The 22876-nt window shown below is 42.4% G+C and overlaps 1 protein-coding gene across 2 annotated transcripts in view; it reads left to right on the top strand.

Annotated features, from left to right (window-relative positions):
• The window catches only part of ADGRL3 (adhesion G protein-coupled receptor L3), a 480878-nt gene that overhangs the window by 267243 nt on the left and 190759 nt on the right, over positions 1 to 22876 (top strand). For both annotated transcript variants that reach the window (XM_066186413.1, XM_066186414.1), the window contains one exon: positions 14383 to 14492. In XM_066186413.1, coding sequence (XP_066042510.1) covers positions 14383 to 14492 — 110 coding nt within the window. The remainder of the gene's footprint in view (positions 1 to 14382; positions 14493 to 22876) is intronic.

Here is a 22876-nt window from a genome sequence, read left to right as displayed (position 1 = left end):
GAGCAGTTGCTGATGTCATGAGTGCTCAGGTAAGCTGGTCGTGGAGTGACATTGTCACGCTGACCTTTTAGAAGGTCTTTGGGAACTGATCCATGTTTTTCCTCTTGCCTGATGATGGAGAGTGAATGCTTCTTCTGAAGTGGTATGTTTTCCCTGGCACACATGTCCCAGTTTTAGCTGAGCTATCCATGATTCCCCCTGTGACTTTAATTATGGCGCTGCCTCTAGTTGTCATCTGTCTTTACACCTTCAACTTACGCCACACAGGGACTTAAAGGCTTATATATGCATAGTAACAGTTCCACGAGATGAAATGCTGCTGTATACATAAAGCATTCATCACACCTGCAAGGGAGGTTTGAATAAAATCCCACATAGTTTTACTGCATGAGCTATGAAAGACCAGAAATGACAAATGGGTTGACAAATGGTGTGCACTGCATGAATAGCATTATTTATTTGCTCAGTTGTGTCAGAGTGAGTGAGATGAGGTGTTTTGTGAGACTTGTCAGAGCATTTGTAAAGGCAGAGGCTGCAGGATCAAGCCCCAGCCCCTGGCAGTAGCAGGTGGGTAGCCATTAGGTGGAAAACCAAAGCGTCTTTTTTCCCAGGCTGCATGGTTGCAGGGAGTGACACACAGGATGAGACTGGTTGGGGCAGAGGAAATTTCCTAGTTGGTCAATATTTTAGGGTTTGTCTGTCAGTCTGTTCACACTGAACTTTCTCAGCCCTGTCTGTATGTCTGTACTGGCTAATTTAGTACAGTGAGGGGCATTGGCTATTTATATATGACAGCTCAAAAAGCCTGGAGTAAGATAAAGTCAGCCAAAAGCACAGATGAGGAAAAGCCTCATCTTCTCAACATTTGGAAGAGAACTAACTTTTGATAGAGGCACTGAGAAAAAGAAGGAAGAATTTGGATGCCACCTGTGTCTTAACAAGCATTTCTTGTTTACACCAACAAAAAGAATAAATGTGGTTACTCACCTATTATTTTACTGCAATCAGGGTTAGCTGTAGTGAATATATGGAGTGTTCTGTTGACCTCAAAGGCGAGTTGGGATGTCCTCACCCCTGACTGCAGACTCTCCAGCACCTGAGATCTGTTCCCCACTGCCCCTTGCTACAGCCAGGCTGCAATGTGGACTACCGAAGTACTGCAGGATTTTAAGTCATCATTCAGAAAAAGCTGAGCCCCTTGCAAGCAGAAAAGGGTTGGGCTTCACCAACATCAGGGTGCTCTGCTACAGGCTGGGAACTAAGTGATTACAGCCATCCACGGAATCAAATCCAGTTCTTTCAGATCCACAGAAGGGAATCTGTGGCAGTGAATTACTTCAGAGAGCAGAGACAGAGTAGCTGCAAGCATCATCAGACCAGTGTGCTTTGCACTAACAGTCCTGATGGTGCGCAGACTTCAGAGCTTCTTGTGATTTTAAAGTCTGGGAAGTGTCATGGCATTATTAACAGCTGCTTGCTGTGAGTTGCTGAGCTGATGCAGGGGCCCCAGTGTCTCGTGGCTGGGGGAATTGCTTCTTGGTTCGTGGCTGTCACCTCTGTATCCATGCCTTTGTCTCCTGGAAAGAAAAGGGAGCATTATAAATATAAATGTCAATAGGGAAAATGTGGAATTGGATGTGTCAGAACATCCAGTAGCAACTTCAGAGTCACAAGCACCCAGAACAGAGTTCAGTAGGGCCAAAAGCCAGTTGGCAAGTTACCCTTGGCTGGGAAACACAGCATGAGTCGGTGTGTTCAGAAGTCAATTTCTGGTCATGGTGCCAGTGCTGAAAAGCTGCTCGAGCCATGGCCTCTGCTCAGCAAGGGACGGACACTTTTTGGGTTTTCTCCCTCACTAGGGAGAGATTTTCCCATTACCTCACCAAAGTTTGTCTGAGCATCCATAGTCAGTTCAGTGAAAGTCCAGAGAGTCTGGGCAGCTGGTAAGTGTTTTTGTCTGGTTCTTTGCAGTTCAAGTGCTTGCTTTCATTACTTGTACAAAGCTGGGGACAGATTTTTCTCCTCAGAACTGAATCTTTTGGTAAGTCAGAGCAGAGGAGATGTTTGTGTGAGGGCAGGAAAAGAGCAAGACAAGCATTTTAGGGAGAGGGTGGTTAGGATGTGGCGTGTGGCTGATAATCCTGTAGAGAAGTTGGGCAGAGTTACAGCCAGTGAGTGTGAGTCGCATGTATAGCATGGTCCTTTTTACATATCTTTTGCAATCTTTTAAAACCTTAATATTCTAGGCAGACTTTGGGTGGATGGTTTGGGGGAGTCTTGCTGGTGGCATGAGCTGGTGAAATTCTTCATGTATTTTCTTAGTACAGGAGTACCCTTGATTGTGCATTCCTGCTTACCCAGCTCAGACCCTGTTAATGGGATGTGGTGCCCATAAAGGACTGTTCACCCTCTGAAATTCCTAGGACGTGGATCATGCCTGTGGGCAACTATAAGGCCCAGCAGCACGTGGGTTTGTTTTTTTTTGAAACAGGTTGCTTTTTTGCTTGTTGCAGTAAAGTGAATAGTTGCTGCGTTCCTCCTGGCAATGCTGAAGCACTTATGACCTAGGCCGTGATGTGATTGGGAATAGACAATGCTGCTCAGGTGTCCAGTAGGTCTCCTGAGATAACAGGCAGGTATCAGAGGCTGTGGTCCTCTCCACCCTGGTGACAGCTGGCAGAGAGAGCTAGAGCACCCCAAGGAGCATTAATACACTAAAATATCTTCCATCTTCTTATCCTTCAAATGCAGGCAGGAGGAATGTGATAGCGGGAGCTGTGCTCTCTTGGGAAACCCCACTGACAAATCTGAGGGCTTTGCATGGCAGAAACAGTGCAGCTCCCTGTCATAAAACGGAGAATTTTATTTGCTTTTATTAAGTAACAGAAACTTAATTAAGTTTCTCCTGAATGTAATAAAACAATACAGCTGAATGTAGATCAGTCCCAAGTAATTGTTTCACTGCTTTAGCAGCTGTTTAACTAATGCTTTAGTGTTAAATAGGAATGCTGATATTTTATTTCTTTTTTTTTTTTTTTTTTTTCTGTTTTAGTAGGGGCTAAGTGGTCTCTTTCTCAAGGGACTGTGAAGTTAGCCTTGGCCCTTTGAACCTAATTAATCAGTGGTGAGGCTCTTCCAGGGCTGGCTGTGGAATGCTCTTTAATTGCTCACTTGTGCAGTCATTTGTTTTGTTTAACCTGCAACGGATTAAACTCAGTTATAAAGGTCCTTGCTTCTGTTGTAGAACAGCTCCAGCCATGCCACAGCAGGCTCTGTGCTTGATTCCTGACCCCCCTCCAGGGATGGAGCAGGGAGACTTGGAGGGACATCACTGCCTGCTCCCCCTCTCCACACTGCCTGGACACACTGGAATTTTTGTGGGTCCCCCCATCACTGCCAGTGAGTTTCCCAGGGTGTGCCCTTGGCAAAGGGAGGATCATTAGCTGTTAATATAACCTAAGAATTCTCCAGATATCTCCCTCGCTTTCTTTCATTAAATGTGAAACTTTAGAGACAGAAACTTTAATGATTTTCTGTGCGTGTGTGTGTGTGTAATCCTGTATGCTCTGCTGGGATCCCTCTGGCATCCCGTGTCTCTGAACAGCTGTCAGGCAGCTCAGATTCTTTTCCAAATTGCCAGTCTCCAAAAATATTTCCTTCTCTTCTCAAGTATGGAATTTCGCCCTTGAGTCAGAGAGTCTGTGCAAAGCAATAGCAGGTTTCAGTGACAAAGCAGCCCAAAACATTAGGGCCAGAAATAAAATCTTTTAAACCAGTTAGGGTGGTGACCAGGACTGTGAATTTCCAGGCTACAGTGAGACACTGCTTTCTCTTCCAGCCCAAGTGAATTGTTTTGAGACATTGTGTTTCTTATAATGCCTGCCATTAACATTCAAAAGAAGGCTAGATCATTTTAACATGTTTCAAAAAGGGATGTTAAAATTTATCTTCCTTTTTATTAGATCCACTGCAGCAAGGCACCCAGTGGCTTTAGAAATGTAAGTAATGAAAAGCAGAGAACAAATGTTAACTATAGAAATGATTTATGGAGACATCTGATGAATTTATCCTGCATCTTTACCCTTTCATCCATCTCCCCGGACTTCAGCTAGTATGTCTGAGCAGCATCAGTCACATATTTTAAAGCTGACTTGCTAGAGACATGCTCTGTGCTCTGGAATGTGGATTTCCCAGTTTTTGCCCCACCTAAGGCTCCCATGCTATCCTGTGCAGGCTTAATTTTTTTTTTTTTCCTCCTGTGGAACACTCTGGATTGGATTACTAAAGTAGGCACTCTGTGGCATAGCCTGCTGCCTGAAAAATGCTTAATAGCTGTCAGCTTCATCTGCTCCCTATGAGAGCTGAGGAGTCCCAGGCCATTCTTGAACAGCTGTGCCTTTTTGTAGCTCCTTAAGGAAGAACCGAGCTCTTTGCAAGAATCCGGCCCTGGTGGGAGGCAGAGGCTTTCTGGAAAACTTGGCCTTTGAGTTTAGCTTCCCCAAAGGAAGCTGTCTCACGTACAGCAAGTTTAATTCTTTAATTCTCAGGCGGGCTCTGTATTATGAAATAGTGAATCCTCTACTAACAAAGTATTTTCCACATCGTCACAAAGAAGACTTGAGGTTTTGCAGAAGCCCTGTTCCTCTGTTCCTACCAGCAGTTGTCCTGCAGATGTTCAGAGGCCCTTTTCCTATCAGACTTGTTCTCAAAGGAGTTTTTTTAGCCAAATCTCTATTTTTTAAACATGTGTTTTAAAATTGGATAAGGTATGTAACGAACAAGTAGTGTCCCTTTCAGGATGGTGACTGGAGGGTGAGGAAGGAGACGAGCTGGTGGATTTATATAGCTGATAAGAGATGGATGGATGGATGGATGTGCTGAAAACTGCCCTGGGGATGGACAGGTCTGGAAGGAATGGGGGGCTGAGAGGGTAGAGGTGTGTGATCAGACTTTGCCCAGCCTAGTACTGGGCACAGTGTAAGAAACCCTCTCTGGAGCTGCTGGACATATGTTTTCAAAAATGCTTCCATCCATCCCTTCCTGTGTTGCCTCATGCAGCCACAAAATGTTCAGTGCTATGTTTAGACATTTTGAGCAACTTCACAACGGCAGTTTCAATACATTTGATGTTTGGCTTTTTTCTTTCCCCTTACTGATTGGTTCTGAATATGCTTTGGTTGGGCAATGCGGAGCTGGGAAGCGTATGAAGGTTTTGTGACACTGTGATTTCTCTGGAGCTTAGAATCAAAGTGCAGGCTGCTTTTATTCAAGCTTTGGGCTGAAGATCAAAGAGGCAGCATTGGTTGTGTTGGAATAAAATAAAAAAAAAGAAATCGCTTTTGAATATTGAATAACATACTTAGTTCATTTCAGGATTATTTTTTGAGAAAACTTGTTTTGTTTCTGATTATTATTTGTCTTACTTTAATGCCTGAGGCACAGAGAGGGCCAAGTCTCTTTTGCACAAGGTGCTGTACAAAATCAGGGACCATGAACAGGTTCTGTATTAATAGCACATGATGTGGCAGGCTCTTGGAGGCTGTTCCTTTACTCACTAATATTATCTTTTTGTCTGAACTGCTTTAGCTATGGTGCTAAAATCACAAACTTGTCACATGTTGATCCTGTGTTTCATTTGGTCAGGAAGCTTACTGTACCCTGCTGCCTCCCTCCCCCTGCCCCCACCAAGAGGCTGAGGGCCAGTTGCCACCTTAACTAAAATCTGTGGACCTTTTCTTAAAAATCACTTCAGTGTCTTGCTATTGGCAATAGCTATGAAGAGGGATGTTGCTCTGGGTTATAGAAGCAGAACTGCCTTGTGTGCCTTTGGTTCACTCTTTAGTTCATCAGGGAGTTGCCCAGCCTTGACCTTCTGTGCTGTTTGGACGTGTTCATTTTTGTTTCATTCAGTTATTATGTCAAATTTGAGATGGAGTGCAGTACAAATTATTTTGGCCCCAAACCTTTCTTTAACCCTATTTGCAGAGGTGAAAGGCTAATATGTTAAACCTACCAGCCCATGCATACAGATTACTTCAGCCCCTTTAGAGACCGTATTCTCTGATTTCAGTTTTATCTTTTGCAGGAACTGTTGAGTGGCTGGGATGGGGGCACTGGGTGGTGGCAGTAAGTGGCAGCAGTGACGTGACAATTAGCAAAGAGGGATGCAGTGAAAGTGATACCAGGTTTCCCTTGAAAACAGGATGGAATATTTATTTACTATTTTTTGTTACTATATTTAAAACATTTCTAAATGTACATGTTCAAATTTGCTTTCAGCAGCAGGTTTGTACCTCGCAGTGCTACAGGGCTGCAGCACCTTGGTCTCAGGCAGAGCATCACTCCCTGTGCTGAAGGCTCAGTAGACAGGCAGGTCTGAATACATTTCAGAGCTGTTGTAGAGAAAATAACCCATTTCAACTTGCTCTGGCTATCCCAGCTCTGGCTAGCTGCACTAAAGAAGAAAAAATGGGCTTTACCTCGCATTGACTTGTGTTAAAATGGCAATGAAGACAAAGTAATGTGGAATGCCAGCTGAAATTCAGCCCAGATCTCCCTTAGCCTATAATTTGACCTCCTAGCCCAAATTAGAAACCAGATTGTTTTCTGTTCACAGTTATTTTAACTAGTGTTAAGTCTGGCTAAACTAGAAAGCCAAATGATGAGCTTTTTATTGGTTGGTTTATTTTAGGTGTTTGCTCTCCTCTCCAGATACCCCGACAGTGTTTTGTAAAGTGGTTTTTTATTAGGCTGCTACAGAAGTTTATGGAGTTGGAAAAACTAGAGTACCTGTAAAAGGGCAGATGTAGTTCTTTAAGAGATGAGCTTTACAGTCTTAAGGTCTGGCTGGTGTGGTGTTTAGCCTTGACGTAGTAATGTTAGCCTGCATTGCAAACCTGGCCTTGCTTGTGTCCTCATCTCCCTGCAGCTGGAGCAACACTGTGACTGCTTGTGCTCAGTGCAGATCTGTTTTCCATGCTGGCCCAAACTTTTTGTCCAAATACTCCAAATGTCTTGGGCAGATGGTTTTGTCATTCTTCCTTTAAGGATGAGAGTCTCTTTCACCAGGCTTGTGTTCAGGTTTCCTGTACCTGCAGGCTTTCTGCACCCTGGCACATCAGTGCAGGGCGCATGGCAGGCTCACCTGTTGCCATACACGTTCATTGTCTTTGGGCATTCCACCTCCACTCCTCACTGTGCTAATTGCAAGGAGATGGGGCAAAAGAGATCCAAGGAAACTATAAAATGTAAGAGACATTACATGATGAAGCAAAGAGGAAAAAGCTTTTGTTGCTTGGGGGAGCTCTCTTTTGGATGTCCATGATGAATCACATCGTCCACGCTAGCAGGTCCTACCCTAGACCTCAGATTACTGTCCCTGGGGAGTCCCTGGCAGCTGAGCAGATACACCATGTTCAGGGGTAGACCAAATTTTTATTAAAAACTCCTAAATCTTGTGAATTTGCTATTAAATGCCTCTAATTAAATTTTAAGAGCCTTATCAATGAGTTGAACCAGTGCAATTAACTTCTTTGTTTTTTAGTGTGTAAAACTTGTATTTAATTTATTTCCAGGACCTGTTTTCCTTCTTCCTCCCAGGCTCTCCATTACATATTAAGGTAGTTCTTTTGGTAGCCTTTGCAGCCCATATTTGCTTTGACTCTGCAAGATTTTTCTGGTGTTTAGCTGGCTGGGGTTTTGGGGTGGTTTTGGAAGCTTGTTTTCCCTCAATTTTCCTTTGTTGAGTATAAAATAATAACAAGGGGAATGAAATAGGTTTGAGGCGTAGAAAGAGGACTCCTTTTCCCATCAAACTTTGTAAGATTTTGCAATAATCGTAGCAGTTTAAATGTATTTCGTTGGCATATCTGCACAGAGGCACTCGGTGAGGCTGCAATTAGAGTGCTCTGCCTTATCCTGTATTAGTTTGATCACATAAGAAGCAGCCTATCTGACAGCTCTAGCACCTGGATAATTAAAACCCGTCAATAAAACAACAAAATGCACTGTGTAGTGGGACTCGTCTGTGCTAGCATTAAACACCGCAGATAATTATATCGCAGCAGAGGTTGGAAAGCCAGCCACTCAGTGCTCTGAAAGATCAATAAAAAGGCCCATTCATAAAGAAAAAAATGCTAGAGAAACTGGATTTTCATCTCCCTGTCATTAGATGCTTTGCTTTTAAGGTTTTGCAGAGGCAGAAAAAGATTCTGTTGAGGAATTCTTTGTTTCTGGAAGCTAAACAGGTGGAGGATTTAGCTTTGCTTTTGTGCAGCACATTACTGAAAGCAAATGTGCTGAACCCAAGTATTTTCTCGAGGCGTACAGTTCTGTTCTCCACTCTCCACTGCCTCCCTTCTCTGCTTGCCTTTTTTTTTTCCTTTCCCCCTTACTTCCAGTGCATCATGTGAGCTCTACTTTTTAGTGATGCTTCTCTTTGCTTCCTATTTTCTTTCTCCAGGACATTATTATTTTTTTTTTTTTTCCTCTTGGATCTTCCTAAAGGGCTGATTTGGAAATATCATATATTGACAGAGGAGAACACACTGCTGGCTGACTTATTTGCTGTGACAGTCTCTTTCTTAAAGCACTCATCCAGAGAGGAGATTTTTGTGTTCCAGGGAAGGAAAACGATGTCTTGTAGCATTGCCATGAAGGATAATGAATTAAGTCTGTCTGTTACTGTAAAACCATTAGAAAAGCATAATAGACCTTGAGAAAGAGGCTTAGATATTGATGTCCTGGCTATATTAGCGTGCCTGGGCAAATGATGGCTCTCTTGTCTTTGCAGAAAAAAAGATGAAGTCTGTGTAAAGTAGGTGTTTCAGCTGAGAGCAGAGAGAAAGAGTGCCTTGTTTTTTTGGCAGCCAGCACTCATGAAACACGGGCGAGTGGTTTGGTTGGCACACGTGGGCATTAAGGATCCCTTGTTGAAAGCTGCTGTAGGTGGAGGGTAGATCCAGCCATGAGCAGGATGTGTTAGCAGAGTATGGGCTGGATATGGCAGCTCAGTACGTGCTGTACAAATCTAAGTTCAGGGATGTGAAGTTTTCTGATCTTCAGGGTATTTAACACCCTAGTTTGGATTCTGACAATCTGTGGATTCAGAGGAGGCAGGTGGCTTCCCCATTTGTAGTAGTTTCCACTGTGCCATGTTCACAGGAGCTTCTGGTGTTGCAGAAATTGTTGCTTCATCTCTGAAGGGCTTGTCCCTGGAGGATAAGGTGAAGGAAAGTGGGTTGGGATGAAATCGATGTTTGAACCTCTAGGCTTGTTGTGGAGCTGTGCCTGGATTCTGGTTGCTCTTCTCCTGGTGTCCCTACCACGACAGGTGCCTGCCTCTGTGGTTAAGGCACCTGTTCTTACCGTCTGGTCCCCTCCTAGTTAGGGGGTTGAAGGACTTGCTGGTATTGCACCTGCAATGATTAATATTGAAAGGCTTTGGTTTGGGATTGGTCTTTTATTTTATGCTGCCTTTGCATTTTTGTTCTGGCAAGCATATTGCCCCAGACTTGTCTAGCCTGATGTTGTTGACATGTCGATGCTTTAAAAGTTTCTGAAAAGCCCGAAAATAAACTGCCAAACTCTTTTTTTTTTTTCCTTTCTTTGTCTCTTGCTAAATATATTAACAACGTCAGCATTGAAAAAAAAAATTAAAGATACCACAGCAGGAATAAGCAGCTGTTTATGTCTAAAGTGTTTCTGCTTCTCTATCACAAAATGACCTTGTCACTTAAAATCATAAAAAATATTTCCAGAGAGAAATGGAAGTTTGCTGAAGGGGAATGAAGTTTTGGTGTTGTTTTTAGTTAAAGTCTGAATGGAGAGTTGTAAGCAGAGTTAAGCCCTGCAGCTGGTCCTGAGCTCAAATGTTTCCTTCAGTCCAAATGCTATAAATGCAAAACAAATGACATATGAAATACTATTCCTGTTTCACATTAAAACTCCTGAAAGTCGATTTCCACTGGAACTGGGAGAAGTTCTTCAAAAATAATCCATGTTTTCTGTTTCTGTTAGTGTGTTTGTTACATTGGATTGACACCTTGCTTCTAGGTTAAATATTTTCCCACATATCCAGGTAGAAAGACAAAATGGGGGTCTTAACAAGTAGGAATAAATGCAGCTGGAAAGAATGCATAGGGAACCCCCCCAACCACCCCCGTCCCTTTCTTTTTTTCTTTCTGTGGTGGTTTTGTTTGTTTGCGTATTGTTGGTTTGGTTTTTTGGGCTTTTTGTTTGTTTTTTTGTTGTGGTTTTTTTTTAAATTTTGAAACTGCAACAATTTACACTTTTCCCAGTAATTTTTGGTGATTCTTCCTTTCCAGAACTCAGATGTGAATAGCATGAACTTATGTTCATGAGATGATGGATGCTTAAAGGCTGCCCGGTACCTTGGACTGACTTTTAGGAGGGTTTGGAGTATTCTCTTTTCCTGAACATAGAGGAACAGACAGGAATCGGTGTCTCAAGTTGGGCTCAAAATGCTGATTTTGGGTTTTCCTTTGGTTTCTGGTCTCTTGGTTGGTCTTGCTGAGCTGTATGAGCACTCTTGGTTCAGGGAAAGTGTCCACAAATCCCAGCAGCAATTAAGGAGGTGGCTCAAGACATGAAGAGGGTGTTTGAGAAGCAGTGTCTTTTCTCATGTGCCCACCTTACGCTTCAGGGCATAACAGGGAAAGGTGTATGATGGCAGGTAGAAATAAGGATGGCAAAATAAAACAAACCAACACACACACAAAAAGGTGGCTATAAATTTCTTGACAGATTTCATAATAAACAACAACAAGGTGAACTAAAACCACTTGAGGTGCTACTTTAATTCTCCTGTGTCTCCAGAACATTTGCCTTTATATTTCTGGACAAACTAATAAAATAGAAGCTGTTTTTTTTAACAGCATGAAATTGTCTTATCTGGTCCCCTAAATTGCCAGAGTCCTCTCACAGTTCTCGTTTGCTTGGCATCAGAACATATGGACAATGAGGAAATACCCCAAGAGGCCAGGGATTGCTTGGAAAAGTTGTAGCATGAGGGCAATGATGGAGAAAGAAAAGTGGGTTTCTTTGAAGGAGCTGATGAATCAGTGCTAGAAATAAGAGGTGCTTGTGTAAAGGCAGTAATAAGAGATAGAGATACAGATGAGTGTGAAAAAGGTGACTGCGGTTTTCTGGGGTACAGTTATGTTAAAGCCAGCAACGCAAGCAGTTCCTGCACAATTGGAGAAGATTCCAGTGTGATGGAGAACTGCTGCTCCTACTGTAGAGCTAAGGAAGCTGGGTGGTGTTTCTGTGATTGCCCAGTAGAGCAGAGCAGACAGGTTCCTACTTAGCACCTGTGCAGTGCTGGTTCTCACTGCAAACTGTACCTCCAGTAGCTGGCAAAGATCTTCCTCCGAGAAAAGAGAGAAAAATTAAAAGAACAAAGAAGGGGGGAGTGGAGTGGGGTGGGCAGTGGCAGACAGGACATGACCAAAAAAAAAAAAAAAAAAAAAAAAAAAAAAAAAAAGAAAAAGGTCCTTGCTGCATTTACTGGAAAGGTGAATACCCAGCACTGAGCCTCACAGCTTGCAGGAGTTTGGAACAAGTATTGCCAAGACCCAGGTGCCAAGAAATCCCAAGATTCCATGTAAAATCCTGTGATTTACAAGGAAGAACTCATGGCCTGGTTTGCTGGAAATGGAGTATGGCATGAATACATTATGGTTTTTCTCCCTGTCATTTTCAAGGCTACAGATTCATCATCTTTTACACATCTCCTTTCCTGTGTCACTTTTTGCATGTCACTTAGTGTCACCTGGGCCTTTAATCTGTCTGGAAAGAAATATGACAAAGCTGAAGGGACCAAGAAGCTGTTGTAAAAGGGATAAAATGCATGAGCAAAAGCAGAGCAACCAGAGCTTTAATGATGAGTGTTTTTTACCTCTTTCTCCCCGTAAAATTTCCATAGCCTGATGTCTGACAGTAATAGTTCATTGAACAGGCATTAGGTTTTTTCCTATGGTTTTTAGTGTAAATTGCCATCATCCCTTAAGTGTGTTGAAATGAGAAACCTGCCTGTTTCACCCTAGGATGATAAAAGGAAGCTCAAAATGCCAAGTGCCAGATGCAGTTTTGCTGCCTAGAGGAAAGGGGTGTGAAAAAGAGAGGAGGTTGAGTTCTTCTGGTTTTCATGTTGGTGGGTTTTTTTGTTTTGTTTTGTTTTCATATGAACCCTTTTTTAGTTAATTTTGTGAGGTACTGATACCACGTAGTATTTGAGATTTTATCTGAGAGCTTTTCATTTGGTTTTCCGTTTTTCCTCTCCAAGGTGGCAGTGATAATTTGATCTCACCTTCTTTGAAAGTTCCTCCACTTGGTAGGCTTTGCCATCCCCCATTCCAAGAATGTGTACGGGGGCTTCAGGGTGTCCTAGAGTTGGGGGGAAGAGCATTTGCATTTCTGTGCATCCTGCATACCCCATTCAACCCCTTCTGTCATGAAGCTTTGAGTCTGTTTGGTGATACTGCAGAAGCTAGCATGCATTTGAGGAGGTTAAAACCCCGGTGTTCACAGACAACTTTCTAGGTTGTGTGTTTTCACTTTTTTACGTGTCCAAGTTCTTGCATTAAAAAAAAAAAAAAAAAAAAAAGGCCACAAGCTAATGCTTGACCATTCAAATCAAATGCTTCCTTGCAAACAGAAAGAGAACACAACACAGATGAACTCTAAATGTGTTTGTTCTTCCCCCCACCTCCAATTCCTCGTAATTCTGGATCTTTACTCGTGATTTTGAAAGGTATCTTTGATCCATTGCTGTTATTCGGTGTAATGTGGCCAGTGCTGTCCCTTCAGCCAGGAAGACTATTGATTAGACCCGTGAAATTGTTTTTTGAAAGGCACATTGAGCCCACTAAAGGATTTTTGTTGAAAGTGAAATTTTGGATGATGTTCAAAGCCTCTCCTGGAAAACTGCCCACTTGCACGGTCCGAGCTACCTGTGATATTCCAGCATGATTGAGGACAGTTATCTTTTTTGTTAAGAAAATTGTTTTTCTGTCTATATAATAAAACTAGTCACTTGCTGTGATAACTGTTGTCTTTCAGCTAGAAAACACGAGAATGTCCCAGCCCTCTGGATTATCTGGTATCCAGCAAAACAGCCTGATGAGCAAGCGTATCAGCTCTTATTATTCTTTTCATAAAATTAAAGAAATTATGGAGCTTAAGGCAGTCGCTAATGAATCAATTTTAATTTATAGGCTCAAATAAAATCCGCATTAAGGCTGACAAACTGTAGCCTCAGGTAAACACAAAACATTTCCACTGCAGACCTAAATGGATTCTGTGCTGCATATCACAGCTTCTGCCAGAAGAGAAGGAGGGTCAGGGGTCCCATTTCACATCATAGGAGGAATCTTTAGAATCCTGGAGAAAATAAATGCAGTCGTCTACCCTTAGGAGGTCTCTTTCTGGCATGCAAAAGCAGAAAAATCAAAGACTGATAATATTTCTCAGAAAGAAGAAAAGCAGATTTTTCTCTATAGAATCACTGTTTGCTAAATATTTTTACATCACCAATTGTACATTAGAGGTGCTTGTCCCATGAAATCAGAGGCAAGTGTGGGTTTCCACACATGCTCGAGTCAGTCACCCATGGACCTGTATATGCCTCAGGAAGAGCATCTTGCAGAACCCAACCTCTGTGTGCATGCTCTTAAGCTGAAAGATGCTCACTGCAGCAGGTCACTTCCTTCTGTGTGTCTTCTTCATGGAGAACAAGATTTTTGGGAAAAGTACCTCGTTTCAGGAGATGCATCCATGCTGGGCAGATTGATGAAATAAAACTTAGCCATTTGTGCCTAATGCAGGGGTGTTGTCTTGTGAATGATCAGACTGTGAAGTATTCCTAACAGGCCTTGTATGAACAACATTATTTTGGCATTTAGACAGCTTATTTGGTGATTTCTTTTTCTCCCACTCAAGTGTTGCTGTTTTTAGTCTTTGCTTTGGCTTAAGCCAAAGATTATTACAAGATAACTGGTTTTGTGGGAACACTTTATAAAATTGTTGCAAACATATTGTTTTGTCTGCTATAAAACATGCAGTGATTATTTTTTGCCACCCTTGTTGGTTTAGTCCTTGCATTTTGTTTGGTGAGGATGCTGGTATTAAAGAACTGTCTCCTGGAGGGGAAAGGCTGTGCCACTATGCCTCTTCTCTTTTGGTAATAAGCTGATAAAGATGTTGGTGTTTGCCATCAGCCTCTGTGTGCTCACTGCTGAGCTTTCCCAGCTCATGCTGAAGTCCTGGCTCCTGCATCTTTTTGATACTGGAGGGGCCACTCAGCCTCCTGACCTGCCCTTCTGTCCGGTCTGTTTCCTGACTCTCCTCTCTGTTGCTTTCCAGATGCAGTAATCGAACCCAGTGTGCGGTCGTTGCCGGCCCTGATGTGTTTCCAGACCCGTGCCCCGGAACGTACAAGTACCTGGAAGTGCAGTACGAGTGTGTCCCTTACAGTATGTATCCTGATACGTTTGCACTTGTTTGTTCAGTAGAGATTTATTGTGGAGATTGGGCAGGCCTTGAGCTTGTCTCTTCTTGCTCAAGGGCAAGTAAAGCAGACCACAAGCATCATATGAGACTGAGCTGATAAGAAATGAAAAATGGTTCTCTGTGTCAGGTTTGTGCTTAGGTTAAAAATATCCTAATAATGTCCCGTGTTGTACAGCATAACAGTGACATATCATCTTTTGGAAAACACTTGGGAAAACCCATTAGAGCAAGCAGACCAGAGGAGTGAAGCACTCTTGCTAGCTTACAGTTCCTCTTTGCAGAGGTTTATGCTTGTACTCATACAGCAGTGTGCTTTGACTGACCTATGTTCCCGTAATTGGTTGCATTTGATAAGTGCCTTAAATACAGTATTGTATCACCAAGGAGATAGGAAGCTATTGTTTTGGGTAATTTGATGTTTAATGGTAGAAAAATACGACTTTATAAGTTTCCAAAGTTACAAAGGCAAATTAGAGGCAAGCCGTTTAGACTGAATTTTTGAGGGTAGAAAACTAGTCACCTGAGATGACAGCAAAATGTGCCAAGAAGGAAATTCAGAGCTACAGGAAGTTGTGTACCTCAGAATTTGCTTTCCGTGGAAACCAAATCTGTTACATGCAGTTAGGGCCCTACTGCCAAAAAGGGGGTAACTGAGAAAGGAAGTAGCAATGATGGTACAAGAAGTGCACTTTTTATTAGCAGCTGTAGAGAGCAGAAAGGTAAATAACAGTGCCACTTCCAGGCTTTCTGTTTGAGCAAGCCAAAGCTTGTTATAGCACACCTCGCAAAATAATAAAGCAGATATGGGAATGTATGCTTTCAACCCACAGTGTTGTATTGAGAGAGCAGCAGGAGGCGTTGATTTGCTGAAACCCAGAGTTTGGCTCGAGGACTAAGACCCCCTTTGTTGCCTCGAGCGTGGGCTGCAGGAGAGCAGGCGTGGCTGAGCAGTGACAGGCACCCTGTCCAGGCCCTGGGGTGGTCCCCATCCCTCAGGCAAGAGGTGGCCACCTGCCTGCTGCCACAGCCTGGAAAGACTGTGTGGTGTTTCGCTTCTGTGAAATTCCAAGACCACCTCTCTGAGTAAAGGGGACCTCTCTGAGGGACTTGGATACTCTGCTGGCAGGGGGCTCGGTGTGTCCATATTTGATTTTTCTAAACAAAACTGTGAAGCTTCTAAATGCAGCGATGGAATACTTTTTATGGGGTGAGCTGTTAAACCCACGAAAAGATTGATATTAAGGCTTAGGGTCTGCCCTATGAAGCAGAATATACTCCAAATTATAGTTTAGAGTTATTCCACTCTAAATGAGGCTTTTCATTTCAGAAGCAACACTGTGCATGGAAAGGGTTAGGGAAGATTGGTTTCAACTTATCACAGCAGGTTGTATTTCCTTGTGATTTATGATTTGCATGAGGTTATGCTTTTCCCTCCAGAGACTGGGCTGGTAAAGCAATAGTCATTACCTGATACCCCTCCACAGCCTTTGTTGCACATAAAACAAAGAGGAATATAGTGGTGCCTTGTGAGAAAGGCAATGTGTCAGTATTACACCCCGAGGTGTTAATTGGCCCTGTGTACAAGATGTAGAATAACTCTTGTGAGAGGTTGCTCAGTAGAAAATGTACAGTAGGGATTGAGTATTTTTTAATGATCTGAATGTAGGGAGGAAAAGGATGACAACTGACACGCTGCCTTTGCAATTAAGGTAGGAGCTTTGATGGCTCTTTCCTCCCTTTTTCGGTGAATCAAATATAGTGCCTCTGCAAGTAGAGTTAGGGGGAAAGACAAAGGGTGAGCATATGATGAAATAGGATCCAATTTTCTGAGGTGGTTGTTCCCTAGGAAATTTTGGGTCAAATCTTCATAGGTTATTTCTCAGTGTAGGACCAGGGAAGTTGTGTTTAGGCAAACTGTGTCCCTTCATGTGCCAACATGGAGTGGGAAACCTAGAGCTCCGTTTTATTCTTCTCCTGCCTCAGTCTCTGCTTGGCTTCGTTACTGCCTCTATTTCTTCCCTCAGAATGATCAGATTAACTTTGTAGGTGTTCCCAGCCTGGGTGCCACAAGTGTCCCATAAGTGAAAGCCATCCAAGTGATGGGGAAGGTGTCAGCTCTGGGCAAGTAGGTTAGCAAAGTCATGACTGGACCAAAACCACGCCTGGTGGATGAAATCTGTTCCTCTTTTTATGCTCAGTTATTGTCAGAGGTCAGTTCTTGTCACTGAACCCATATGCCTCAGCCCCTGTGCAGCCAGCCTTTGGTGAGTGGTGGGGTCTGCCATATGGCCATCTCCTAAAGGAACACCTCAGTTGCATAATAAAGGAATTAATATTTCAGCAGGCAGTTGTCCTTGTGTGCAATTCCAGCTTGCCTTTGTCTGGTTGGATGGGTTACTCCTCACAGTTTCAAATCATTCTTTATAGACAGAGAGTGGGTTTACCCAAGTGTTGGCTGAGCAGCAGAAGGGAGGATATGTGCATCTCAAGGGGAGAGGGTTTGGGAGTCATCTTTAACAGATGTTGCTAGAACTGACCTTAGGCACTGGTGCTCAGTGTAGTGCTAGTGTATATGCTCCCCCAAAGAAAAAATATGGAAGATTTAAAACTCCATTCATTAGCCTGCTTCTCTTGAGATTTTATTATTTATTAACTCTTCTACCACTAGCTCATACCATTTTCTGGAGAAAAGCATACCCCCTTCCTCTCAGGTGAGGGGAATCCAAATGTCCTCCAACTTCAGTAGCTCATATATTGTAAAATGTCCTTTACATTACCCCACACACTGCATTCCTGTGTGTTCACTAGAGATACCCCTGACAAAGGGAGTTTTATGAGACTGCAGTTACTCTCAACATGTGGACAAGACGAGAGATGATTATGCAGATAGCCCAGTTCTGATCCTGTAGTTGCTTTATCTGGTAGCAGCAGCCTTCTACTAGAATGGACAGTCATTCCAGGACATCTGGACTTTTTAGGTTGTCCTCTGACAATGAAAAGGAAGTAAAAAGCAGGTGATATCAGCAGGTAAAAGGATAGCAGGCCTAATTTGTCAGGCTTCAGTGGCATCAGTTGTCCTATTTTTCTGGTATCAGAAAAAAAATCATCAAAGTAATTTTGTCTTTCTCAAAGCAGGCCTTAGCATGTGGCATATATTTCTCTAATGCCTGCTTTTTGTACTGCCCCTGTCCTTCTGAAATACTTAAATTACTACTCCAGTTTTCTTAAATTGAATTTTCTTTTAATAATTACTGAACAAGAGAGTTTTTCCATGGTTTTCAATTGAATATGTACCACTGCAGACCTGCAGTCTGCCATTGCCAGAGCTGTGGACATGTTCCATTGTGGAGAGGTGACTGAAACTGCATTTAAGCGGTTTTGTGCTGTGTATTAGTGTGAGAAAACTAATGTGGTGAGGATCCTCTTGATCCAGTACTCTGTTGTTTCCTACTGCATTCCTTCCCTCTCCCTTCTCCCCTTACAGAGCAGAGTTAAATGGGTAATGGGAATAGCGGTGGTGGAGGTGGTTTTGTAAAGCTAGGTCAACACTCTCATTGCAGAAACACTTCACTATCATCTTCTGGTGCCTGTACAATCCTGTTGTCATGGTGCCAGTACATGTAGGAGCGTAATTTGTCTTATTTCACCTTTGTAATGTGCTAAGGGCCTTCCAGTTTTACTCATGAGCCAGTACAGAAAGCAGATTTTTCCAAAGCTGTCCATGAGACGAGTCGGCAGCAAGAGAGCCCAGTTTTGTAGTAGCAGTGGTGTTGGTAGAGCTGCCGAGCTAGTTGTCATTGTAATCAGACAGATTTTCTAACAGTAACACGATAAACCCAAACGCACCCTTTGGTTTTGCTAATACTGCCCCTGTATGTACCTGGCACTTCACAGCTCAAACCGTCCATGTTTTAGTAGTTCTGCAGGTATTTCTGAGAAGGAATAGAGTGAACAACCCAGTTGAGGCTCCCTTTTCTCTCTTGAGCACGTGTGCTCCATGGGACGTGGCAGTGGCGCTGCCCTTCATGGGTGGCACTCCAGATCAGAAGAGGGGGAATTTCCAGCATGAGAGCAGCTACCTCCCACTGGCTTAGACTGAAATTTAGAGATTGTCTGCATTTAGTTTTTATTTGGGTTTTGAAAATGGTTTGAGTTGAAAGCACCAGAGGTATTTTGGAATGCTTTCTTCTGTTCATTTCCCTGTAGAGACAACCTTACAGGCTCCCAAGGATCCAGCACAGTGTTGAAAAAAGGATTTTGCTATCTGAGTCATATCTAGCTTCAGTTTTTCCTGAGCTCCCAGTTCCCTTAGGTTCTAGGTTTTGGAAGTCACAGAATAACATGTGCACTGTTGTCCTTCAGAAGCAGTCTGTTTTTCAAACAGGGAATTGGAAAATTTAAGCTGTGGGATAGGGCCAGGTGGAAAAAGGGTGGTGACTCAATGGGGACAAGCCCATTGCTGCATTTATGGAAAGGATGGCAGCAGCAGGAGGGTGCCTCGGGCATGGCATATCCCACTGTGATGATAATCTGCCTCACACCCAGGCCACAACTCTTCCATCAGCTTTTAATATTGGGTAGATCTGTTCAAGGGGATGTTTGTTGCAAGGAAAAAATGCTCATGGCTTCCAGGGAGGGATGAATTTTTGACTCTTTCTGTTCTGGGTTAACGGACTAATGTGAAGGCACCACATATCTCTGGTGCTTACAGAGAATTTCCTTCTTCTTTAGCATTAACAAGAGGGGAAGGGAGAAGGAACCCAACACGTGAGCGTATTTCATCTTTTATTTTCCTAGGACTTTTTTTTTCTTTTTAAACATGGAACCTGAAATCACACTTCCCAATTGCTATAGTGATGGAAGAAAAGGTCATAGCCTTGCTAGAAATATTCCTTTTATTGCTGATAGAAGAGTAGATGGGCTCACATATCAATAAAAGTGAGGGATGGTAAGTGTGATGTGGGAACAGAATTCAATAAAGTTTTATTGTATCACAAGTGGACTGAAGTGCATTTAAAAACATTAAGTGAAGGCGCACAATATCTGCTCTGCTGGACCTTAGGGCCAGTGAATAGACAGATAATTGAATAATGACATTTTTAAGAGAACACAAGCACTAGAAAGCAAACTGATATTTTCATTGCTTTAAGATTGCTGCTAGAAAGGGAAAGAGAGGGGAGGAGATGGGACAAAATTGCAACCCGAAAACAGTTTAATGAGACCACTTTTCCCAAGAATACAGTTCTTAATTATTTCTGGAGTGCTGTAAGGCCATTATTATGTGGCCTCCAGGCTTTCCCTCTGCGTTTTCTCGCCTCCTTCTCCATCGGTTGAGAAGCAGTGTTTGCCCACTGAGAGCAGTGTTGTGTTTTGTTAAACAAATGGGCTTGCGGCTTCTCTGCTTTTTTTTTGCCCTGGGTTTTTATGTTTGCTTTGTTTTTGTTTTCTCCCAGGAGAATTTGGTCCCTCAGGGCCCAGCAGGGAAAATGGCAAATGTTCCCAAGGGATTAAATAAACCTGACTGTTGGCATTTTGGCCAGTAATGCGCAAATTCCCTCCTGAAGCCAGGCCTCCTTTGTTTTATTTGTTAAATATATTATTTTTGTGCACGGCCTGGGAAGAATAAGTAAAACCAAAGAAAAAAACAAGCAAAAAAACCCTGAACCAAAAACCCAACAGCAGACCTAACAATCCATTATGATTATTTCTGAGCAAAGAATCTTGGTCTCCTGCTGACAAATAGCCTTTCTTCCAACGCATACAATTTCCTGGCATTGCAGTCAAAAAAGCCTCTTTTTTGTATTCACTGAAATTCCCAGCTTTGCTTGCTAGTTAATTTTTTTTTTTTTTTTAATCCACAGAGGCAGAACTAAAGAATATATTGCTTCCCTTATCAGTCTTTTTTTACTGTTTGTTTGTGGGGAGAGTGCACCTACGCAACAGCCCATTGGAAAGCACTCTTAGTTAAAATAACCTGATAATATGGGCCTTTGCAAACCTGCAGGCTGACCTATCTGCATAGTTGTGTGCATAATGTTCATGAAGGGGAGGAAAGCTAAGAGCTAGGGAAATAAAGGTATTTGAAAACTTGAAGTAGCCTGATACGAAGGGAAATGAACATATTTTTAGGCACAGTGAAATACATGTCAACATGGTTAATTTTTGAATATGAGATGAGTTTGGCATAAGATAAGGAAGTTAGGTGGTTTCCAGTGTGTCTCTAATGCATACTGGTTTGAAGGTCTGCTGTCAGCATGGATTTTCTTGTGGGGAGAAGTTAGATACCTGTTAGGCAATCTCCATTGTAAGAAGGCCATCCCTACCTGTTCCATCTCTAATTTCCAACATGATTCTATGAAAAGCCAGCTCCTGCTGGTTCCTGTCATCTCTGTCCTTTCTTCTAGGTTGTTGGACACTTCTTCATGTCTTCCATCCATGCCAGTATGAGCCTTTATGTGGAAAGTAATTTTTTCTCTTGTTCTCAGTGTTTAGCAGATTACCCTCTGAACAGCTCACCACTCCCTAGTCCCAGGCTTAAACTGTTGAAATGCCTCCATGCACTGATGCATTCTGTCTTTAAAACATGCACTGGTTCTGGAAATCTCCATCAACAACAGGTTTTGCTTCCATATGTCTTGGAGTTGCACAAGCTGTTTTTATCAGAAAAGTCACCACAGTGCTGTGCTCAACTCTATTAGGTCTGAGATGCTGCAGTGGATGAGAGTTGGGAGTGTGTTACAGCCTGGGCAACCTGTGAACTTCTCAGATGATCATGGGATGCTTGATTGCACATTTGTTGATATTTTATTATATTTTTAAGCTTTTACAGCAGGGAGAAATTGTTTAGTTTGTTTGGGGTTTTTTTAAGAATATAAAAAGGTTTCTGTGGTAGAGCACAAGAGGCAAAATTCACATCTCTCCCCACCATCACCTCACTCTCAGAAAATTTGCAGTTTGGAGACCCAGACTTTAAATAAGTCAAAGATTTTAGTGTAGGTCTGTTATGTGTTTCTCACATAGGCTGTTTTTCTTGATATAGAGCCCTGTCAGTTCTCCTGAGGGCCTCTATAATTGGTTTATTATGGAAGTCGAAGGTGGAAAACTGTGATGCGTAGCGTAAGTTATTTTATGAAGATTATTAATATAAGGGGGTAACTTAATTCCTTGTGTGAATTCTATGCACTATTTATTCCTTTCCATTCCTGACCCATAGTAGCTGAAGTTTTAGTGAGAAAGTGTATGAGTTTGGTTTGAGTCTACTCATTTAAACTAAAAGGTGCTTAAAACCTTTCAGTCTGTTGCCTGGCCGCCTTTGGCCTTTGAGTCTGAATCAAAGGTCATTAAATTGCAGGGAAACTTTCTTTCAGTGTCAGAAAACTTTGGGTCAGGTTCCTGGTAACCTGAGGCTGTCTGAATTCATTAACTTTTTTCAAGAAACTCATCTTTGTCACACCTGTTTATAGCATAGTAAATAACTGATACTGTCTCAGCCAAAAAGGGAATTGTAGCCAATACTGCATAGAAAGAGGAATGAAAATATGGGATATTCTTCCATAAAGTAATGGGTTGCAGTCCTCCCACCTTGGCAGCTGATGGTTCCGCATCTAAATAGTGAGACCTCTTTGTACTATCTGAAATAGATTAGTGCTACATTAATAAAGATGCTGTCAAAACATAGCAGCCTGACTCCTGCAAACGCTTTTCTGGAGCGCCAACAGGAAGCACCCCCCTGGCTTTAGGTCCTCTGTACCAAGCTGTGTTTTTCAACTCTTTCTGACATGACACTTCTAGCTATTTGCCACCATTTTGCTGTCTAAACATGACCCCACACTTCTCAATTGTCTCTGAACAGTTCTGCCATCGTTAAGGGAAAAATATATTTCTTCTCGTCTTTAATAACCCATTGCCTAAATTGTGCTATTATGCCAAACACCCTCTGGAGACACTGATATGGATTTCATATGTTTTATAACAGATCTTCATGAAAATAATATTTATGTTTCCAGGTTTTATTCCTATTTTCCTTTAATTTCTCTTCCAAGAAATATTGTAAAGGTTTCTTTCATTGGTGCAGGCAGTGTAAGGAGATTAAGACCATCCTTGCCAGGTGCTATTATAAATCCACAAAAGAAATGAAATACATTTATTGGGTTTTATTCTGGCCAATAGGGAGAACAGGATATGTGTATCCAGTGGCTAAGTTGAGGATTGAAGTTCATTTCTTCTAGCACATGAGGGAGGAGGAGGGAGGGGGGAAATTTGAGTATATTAAGGCAAATCCCTTAAGTGTGTGAAATACAAAAACGCATCTTTCCAGATCTAGAAATGCAACTTTGTTGAATTTCTT

Source organism: Chamaea fasciata, unplaced genomic scaffold (genome assembly GCF_029207755.1).
Source record: "Chamaea fasciata isolate MVZ Bird 193981 ecotype frontalis unplaced genomic scaffold, bChaFas1.0.hap1 SCAF_6, whole genome shotgun sequence".
Classification (NCBI taxonomy): domain Eukaryota; kingdom Metazoa; phylum Chordata; class Aves; order Passeriformes; family Sylviidae; genus Chamaea; species Chamaea fasciata.
This window is presented reverse-complemented; position numbering and strand designations above follow the sequence as displayed.